The 8,058-nt window shown below is 35.9% G+C and overlaps 2 protein-coding genes across 5 annotated transcripts; both read left to right on the top strand.

The window, feature by feature from the left end:
• Positions 1-6: 6 nt before the first annotated feature.
• On the top strand, positions 7-2,357 carry LOC110277414 (dnaJ homolog subfamily C GRV2). 2 transcript variants are annotated; one of them, XM_052255979.1, is made up of 3 exons: positions 7-432; positions 552-974; positions 1,468-2,357. In XM_052255979.1, the coding sequence occupies exons 1-2, from the start codon at positions 121-123 to the stop codon at positions 681-683; spliced, it is 444 nt and encodes a 147-aa protein (XP_052111939.1). In that variant the 5' UTR covers positions 7-120; the 3' UTR covers positions 684-974; positions 1,468-2,357. The 2 variants fall into 2 exon arrangements, with proteins under 2 accessions (XP_052111939.1, XP_052111938.1); XM_052255978.1 differs by having other exon boundaries at positions 7-447.
• Positions 2,358-6,097: 3,740 nt separating this feature from the next.
• Positions 6,098-8,041, top strand: LOC107472507 (N6-mAMP deaminase). 3 transcript variants are annotated; one of them, XR_008005148.1, is made up of 7 exons: positions 6,098-6,378; positions 6,464-6,534; positions 6,970-7,004; positions 7,091-7,150; positions 7,248-7,481; positions 7,560-7,756; positions 7,863-8,041. XR_008005148.1 is itself a non-coding variant. In XM_021134540.2 (6 exons), the coding sequence occupies exons 1-6, from the start codon at positions 6,302-6,304 to the stop codon at positions 7,665-7,667; spliced, it is 585 nt and encodes a 194-aa protein (XP_020990199.1). In that variant the 5' UTR covers positions 6,098-6,301; the 3' UTR covers positions 7,668-8,041. The 3 variants fall into 3 exon arrangements, 1 of the variants encoding a protein (XP_020990199.1); XR_008005147.1 differs by having other exon boundaries at positions 7,560-7,785; XM_021134540.2 differs by having other exon boundaries at positions 7,560-8,041.
• The last annotated feature ends 17 nt before the right edge of the window (positions 8,042-8,058 follow it).

Genomic DNA, 8,058 nt, shown 5'->3' with positions numbered 1-8,058 from the left:
GTTGTGTGTGTTGGGGGGTGGGTTGTTTTATGAATTCAGGCCATTCTCTCTGGGGAACCAAGTATTGTTGAGGCAGCTGCTGCATTGTTGAAGGCTATTGTTACCAGGAATCCCAAGGCCATGATACGTCTATACAGCACCAGTGCATTTTATTTTGCACTGGCCTATCCAGGATCTAATCTACTTTCAATTGGGCAACTCTTTACCGTCACCCTTGTCCACCAAGGATTTCATGGTGGCGAAGAGGCTGCGGTTTCAGCTTCATTGCCTTTGGCAAAACGCAGTGTTCTTGGTGGACTTCTTCCTGAATCTTTGTTGTATGTATTGAAGCGCAGTGGTCCAGCAGCATTTGCTGCTGCAATGGTATCAGATTCTGACACTCCTGAGATAATATGGACTCATAAAATGAGGGCAGAAAATTTAATACGTCAGGCATTGCAAATTAAGGTCTGATGTGTATGGTTTTTTATAGAATACAAGTGTACTTCCCAAACTACCTTTCTGGTATTGTTCATGCGGTTCGATTTATCCCTGTTCACTGTATTTATCAGGTTTTGCAACACCTTGGTGATTTTCCACAGAAATTGTCACAGTATTGCCATGTTTTGTATGACTATGCCCCAATGCCTCCAGTTAAATACCCTGAACTTAGAGATGAAATGTGGTGTCATCATTATTACTAGAGGAATCTGTGTGATGAAATCCGCTTTCCAAATTGGCCTATTGTTGAGCAGCTTGCAAGATCCTTGAAATATCCTTGGATGATGTATCCAGTGATGATGTAAATAAAAAGCACTATTCGGAGGTATCAGATGAAACATCTAGCTAATCAAAGCAAATTGAAAATATCAACAAGGAAAAGTTAAAGCGACGATATCGAAAACTTGCTGTGAAATATCATCCTGTCAAAAACCCTGAAGGAAGGGAGAAGTTTCTTGCTATACAGAAGGCTTATGAACGCCTCCAGGCTCCAGGTAAACATAGTTTGCATGTTACAAGCTTATTTGGATTCATATATCAATAGAAGTTACTAGGATAGCGTGATATTCAGCACAACTATCCTCGTGTTGAAGTTAACTGCTTGTTATTTTGAAGTCTTCAAATGCCCATGGGGACATGTTTTGTTGTCTTAACTTCGTAATTTTTGATATGTAAGTATATCATGCAAACAAGTCCATGTACTTTCTTTAGTGTGAGAAATGAGAAATGGTGTGATAGCCCCTTGTCACCCAGATTGGGAGAGTTTTGTAGATGCATAAACTGTTTTGTTCTTTTCTCCTTTTGCAAGCCAGCTATAGACAGGCTGTTATATGCATGCACAGATTTGGGGTGGCAAAATCATGATGTATGTTAAAATTTCTTTTTGCTTCTTGGGGGAATTTATGTGATATAATATCATTTGCTTGCAACAGTAGGTTTTTATATCCTAATTCACTGAATATTTACCTTTTGCGAACTGTATCTTAGGCTACCATGTAAGGATTGCAAGGTCCTCAGCCTTGGAGATTGCTTCTTTTGCTGAAGGGGACAATGCATTTTATACAGAAGATATAGAGACATATTGGAGCTATTCAAATATGCTGGCTATCCCATGTTGTTAAGTGCTGTTACTGTGGACAAGGATGATAAGAATTTTCTTTCTTTCAGATGGAGCACCTCTCCTTGTTGCAGCATCAGAGCTTGTTTGCCTGGCGTAAAATTCCATTCTAGCTCATGCTGCTCGTTGACTTTTATTGTGGCCAGATGTGCATCTTCATTGAATGGAGAAGAGCTGGTGAGAGATGGAGGAGTGCAACTTCTTGCAACTCTTCTTTCCCGTTGCATGTATGTTGTTCAACCATCTACTCCTGGAAATGAACCACAAACATCATGCGAACATTTTCAGTTCTTAGTCAATTTGAGGCTGCCGGATCTGAAATACTCGAGTTTTCTGGGCTAGTTCCAGACATTGTGCACGGCACTGAGTTTGAGCTTCTACCAGGAGCTGTTGATGCTGCTCTACAGTCTATTGCCAATGTTTCTGTTTCATCTGAGTTGCAGGATGCTTTATTGAGGGCTGGTGTTTTATGGTATGTCAATTATTTTTTTTTTTTTGGGGATAAAATGCTTGGTATTTGTCTCTCAACTATAGGTATGCAGGAGGATGTCCCATGTGAGTTTAGGGCTTAGTTAGCAAACTTGGTGTTTATATGTGCCTGTGTCGCCAAATAGCTTAAGTATTTATTTAGTAAGATGAGCTTTACCATTACATGAAAATTTACTGTGTATGAAAGTAACTCTGTAAACAGCTATCTACTAAGCTCTCTAAATTTTGCAAAGGCTTAATTTTCAAAGCTTACTATATATTACTTATGAAACTGATTGATCTCAACATCTGATTGGGTTCAAAACCCGTTTTACTAAGTTCATCCATACATGACAAAGATGTTTCATGTGTGCGCTCTTGGTGGAGCAGATAATACCAACAGTACTTATGCACTAGAGTGGTTAATTTTTTTTGAGAAATGCCTGGCATATTATTTGGCAACGATCTGTCCACTCCTATATCGGTGGAGCTAAAAAGGGAATGATGTATGTTAAGTCTAGCTATAATTCGATGATAATTTATGGTGGTATCATACTGTCTCCCTTTCTTATCATTTTTATGTTTAAAGTGTTGTGTCTAGTTGGGAATTGTCTAGCTATTCTATGTTGTAGTATTATCATAATTTTTGTGGGTTTTGAGCAGATCATTTGATAGGAGATACCTCTTTAAACCTAGCCTTTCCTTGTCTTTATCATTGCGGATTCAATCCTGGGTTCGTCTTTCTCTTGGGACTTCCATTTCTTTCGTAACCTTAATGATAGGGAATCCTTTCAACCTTTGGCTCTCTTAGGTATCCTTGATGATTTTTCTGTCTTCTAACCACTGACAATAGGATATTGTCTCTTGATTCCTCTGGTAGTTTTAGCTGTAAATCTCACTTTCAATTTTTAAAAAGAATTACAGATTGAAGAAAAAAATTTGAGTAAAATGATCATGATAGTATTTCATTAAGCGGCAGCAGCAATTGCCATAGGAAATAGTTGACAACAGGAAATTTTATGCAATAAACTGAAATCAAAGATGCATCCAGTCCTGAAATACAAAAGGATGAGACAGGCTTTGAGAAACCATGTCCATACACACTACGATGCGCAACACAAGTATATTAAGTAAAATTTGCATTCCAAATAGAAAATTAGATAATAACTATATACCTTAATGACATATCAAACCGGTCTTAAATTGTAAGACACCTAGTCCCTCACTGATAGGTTCCAAATTTTGGGACAATGAGTATGCATGCTTACATACTGCAAATAAGAATAAGATTCCATTAGAACAATTGTTAGGAACCTTAAGAGCTTCAATAACCGAATTAAAGCATATATTGGCACTCCCAAACCACTATCTTATTTCAAATAACATATACATTTTCAAATTAGCACACAATTAAGCCATATGTTGATTTTAACCCATTTAAATTGTCAGCTAACATCAATTTCATTTTATTGGGTAATTCTTTAATACTTCTTGTCTATATGGTTGATAACATGATATATAGTTCAATAAGGATGAATATGTGATCCTCCTTTTAGGAAATGTATATCCTATAGTCGGCCAATGACTTTCACAGTTATACTGTATCATGTTGAACATACAACAAAGACAATACACACACAAATACCAATCTCTAAGTTGGGATTCAAATATTAATCAAGCTTATATTATGAATGCTGGAACAGAAAAGATATTGTTGTAATGCTTGTTTGGTTTTCATATCCCACTTTCATCTTTATGTTTTCCAAATCTTTTAGCTTGTTAATGGATTAATAATCCTTTTTAAAATGGAGATCTTTATTTTCTTCTGTTTTTTTTTTATCACTAAACTTTTTTATATGAGAGGATAAAACAGTAGAGAAAAAGAAAAAAAATTAGCTGTAGGTTACGTTTTATTTGTTATTTAATGTAGTGATTTTACTAATCAATGCATATAAAAATATTTTTGAAGTGAAGGGAAAAATTGAGATTTTTCGTTATAATTGAAAATTAAAAGCACTTCTTTACATGCACTCGTAAAGTACGAGAACTTTATTTTATATTTAGTGAATAAAAAAAATTGTGTAATCATATTTAAAAAATTAAGAATGTTTCTAAAAGTTATTTTTTAAAACTAATTTATATTTTTTCTTAAGTTAACAAATTTAATATAATTTTATATATTTGTTACATTTATATTTATTAAAGATTTAGAATTATTTCAAGTTTTCAACTATATTAGGTAGATATTAAATCTGTCACTAATATAAAATATACAATAAAAATAAATTAAATAATATATATTTATTTATAAATACATAATAATTTATTTTAGTATGCATATAACATTTTTGTTTATACCTATTAAAATTTGAAAAATATTTGGGAGCCAACATTATAAGGCTAATGTTCATACTTTGTCCCAACACTAAGACCCAAGTATAAAAGAGAGGTCCAATTCGAAAGATCGACCCTCACTCTACACCGACCTTCCCTTAAGAAGTCGGTCCTAACTACGACTTGCTCTAAGAAAGTCGGAAGTAAAGATTAGCTGGCAGATAACACTTATTCAAATAAGTAACTCCTTCCAAAATCTCTCACCCACTTCCAGGAGCCATATCTCAATTTTCCTAAGATAAAGGGACAGTTATCCTCCTTAAAAAGTGGAACTATTTCAACGATTGTTATTGGTTCACCACTATAAATACACTGACACCCCTCAAGTATCTCACTTTTATTTTTTTATTAATTTTACAAAAAAAATGGGGTACATTTTGTAATTATTTTTATGATGGTTAACGATAAACCTACAAAAATGTAGGAGCAAGGAATCCATGGCCATAAAAAATAGATTTCTACAGACAAAATTATTCAACCCCTAAAAAATTAAATAAAATTCTTAAACTATCCTTCTTTCACCACTGTTACCATCATCTCTCTCTCTCTTTCTCTCTCAATATTTTCTCTCTCTCTCTTATTTCACTTCTTCGTCATATGCTGCAAGATTCTCTGTATACAAAAAAAACAAGCACAATAAACTACATAAAAATTCAAACACACCCTTACTCTGAAAACAATACAACAAATTCGAAAATTTTCTTTTTTTTTTCTCACAAAAAAAAAGATGCTTTCTCCCACTGTCTAAATCACTAATGTTACGTTCATCTAATACTAATTTGATTTAGATAAATCTATGAAGATGATAACATAATAATGAAAAGAGGGATCTTTATTTACTTGAGGAGGAGAAGATCGGAGAGAGTGCGTGGGAGCTTGATGCGGCCAAATTCGGAGGCGGTGAGGTAGATACAGAAAAGGCCAATGGTGAAAATGAAGAATACGGCGATGGCCATGGCGAATTCGCAGCTGTTGAGAGGGAACTTCTCCGATTTGGACTTCTTGGCGGCGGCGGAGTCATCCTCGGCATTGTTCTCGAGGTCCTGACGAGCAACCTACTGGTATCGACCGCCATGACGCTCTGCGGCATCCTTAGATCTAGGATTTCTTTGCGATAGATGGTTATGCTGGTGATGATGGTGCTGGTGTTGTTGAGTTGCTACCGACGCCGATGAGAGAGTGTGTGGCGAAGAGGTTAAGGTGGTGGTTGAGGAGGAGGGTAAGGCGGTGATACTGAGCGGCGATGTGATCAATGTTAGGATTGGAGTCGCTGAGAACGTTGAGATAGAGAAGAGGGAGATGATGGTTGTAGTAGTGGAGAGAATGGTATAGGGAATTTTATTTAATTTTCGAGGGTTTAGATAATTTTATCTACAAAAATTTATTTTTTATGAATACAAATGGTAATTTCTGTTTTCTATAAATAGATATGAAGGTATTTTCAATTTTTGTAGATAAAAATAATAGTTTATTCTTAAAAGAATTATAAATTTAAAATTGACTAAAACTTATTTTTTATCTTTTTTTTTTAAGTTTTTGAACGTACAAATACAAATATCAACACTAAGTATTTCAAAGATAGGAAATAATAGTTGAATATTCAAAATTAACAGCAAGTATAACATTGATTGGGATCTTATCACAATGATCGTGGCATGAACCCTAAATCCTCAACATGTTTGAGTGCTGTTTTTTTTTTTTGTCTGATACACGCCCTTGGATGAGTTCAGTGAATGGCCATTGGCCAGTCTCTTCTGAACCAACCAGAGTGTACTCTTACTCTTACCCAACACCCAATGAAGCACTTGCAGTTTCAGTTTCAGTGTTGAGGAAGAAGAAAAGATGGAGTGGTGGATGTCAATGCCAAAGGTGGAACTCCATGCTCACCTCAATGGATCCATCAGAGGCTCCACTCTCCTGTACTCCTTTTCTCCTTTCCTCTCTCTCTTGTTTTGTTTCTTCATCTCATTCTCTTTCCTCTTATCCCTTTTTTTTGTTGCACAGAGAACTCGCTAGAGCTTTGTGGGACAAGGGTCTAATAGATTTTTCCCAAGTGGAGCATGTTATCCTTAAAAGTATGCTCCTTTTCCCTTTTTCCCTTTCCTATTTTCTTGTTTTATTTTCAGTGTGCCGCTTCACTGTTGTTCAGCTTCATGTTCATTTTGGGACTGATTTTGACCCTTAACAGCTGTTTGATTGTAAAAATTACGCGCTCTGCTAGTGTTTGTGATATGAGGGACTGTTTGATTGTCACTTTTAGTGTTAGTAATTGTTACTAGAGCAATGCTAGGGGGCCAGCAACTTTTGTGATTGTTAGCCATCAACTAACCATCAATGATGATTTGATGGTGTGAGATTGGTATGAGATTTCATCCAATGGCTCACATTTTTCTGCTGGTTACATGCTGGCCAAAATTCTATAGAATTGCTGGCCCTCTAGACTTTCCCTTGTTTTACTATTATAGTGTTTAAGGCTTATAATGGTGGTGGTTATGGTTTTGTAAATACAGATGATCACATGACTGTTACAAGAATTGCGAATGAAGTATGGTTGCTTACTATCTAAATTTCTGTGTTTCTAAATCCGATGCCTTCAGCCTTTGCATTTATAGAAGCAATTTCTGAATGCAGGTTGTTGAAGATTTCGCATCAGAAAAGGTTGTCTATCTCGAATTGAGAACCACCCCAAAGGTAACTAGAAGAGCTTGGTACTTGATGCGGACTCTTTTTTTCTTTTTGGTTTTTTCTATTGATTCGGCAGTGAATTTTTCGGCTTAATTCCTTACAGAAAAACGATTCCCAAGGAATGAGCAAACGTTCTTATGTTGAAGCTGTATTGGAAGGGATAAGATCTGTCAGCTCGGTTGATGTGGCTTTAATTCCTTATACTGAGGATCCTAGAAATCTTTTAGAATCTCCAGCTACAAATGATAAATGTGATGGAAATAGTAGGAAGAAAATCTTTGTTAGGCTTCTCTTGAGTGCTGATCGTAGGGAGACAACAGAAGCAACTATGGAAACTGTAAGATGAGTAATTTCAGCATCCTTAAGTTTGATGCTTGCTACTTAATACCTTCAACACTCCATTTCTGTGTTGCAGGTGAAACTGGCACTGGAAATGAGGCATTTGGGGGTGGTTGGAATTGACCTATCTGGGAATCCAAAGGTTGGCAAATGGTATGTCAATCTATCAAGGACTCTAGCATAGTAATTCGTAATGATGCTTTAGATCAAAGTCTCCCGTTATCTTTTTTTGGAAAAGATACTTGCCAGCATTGAAATTCGCCAGAGAACAAGGTCTTTTTGTAACCCTTCATTGTGGAGAGGTGCGCCAATCTTTTATTGTACCTGTTACCTGTGGTGATTACCTGACTGGTCTGTTTTGCTTGTTTCGTGCTTTTAGGTTCCTAATTCAAAGGAGATACAAGACATGCTCGATTTTGTTCCCCATAATCGGACATGCTTGTTTCTTTGAGGAGGAACACTGGAGAAAGTTGAAGTCTACTAACATTTCCGGTTAGACTTTGCAAGTTCACTAGTCACATTTGTGATAAAATAAGAAAGTGAAAAGTGTTATGATAATCAATCAATTAAAAATA

This window comes from Arachis duranensis, unplaced genomic scaffold (assembly GCF_000817695.3).
Source record: "Arachis duranensis cultivar V14167 unplaced genomic scaffold, aradu.V14167.gnm2.J7QH unplaced_Scaffold_134752, whole genome shotgun sequence".
NCBI lineage: Eukaryota > Viridiplantae > Streptophyta > Magnoliopsida > Fabales > Fabaceae > Arachis > Arachis duranensis.
Note: the sequence above shows the minus strand (reverse complement) of the source record. Positions and strands in the feature narration are given on the sequence as shown.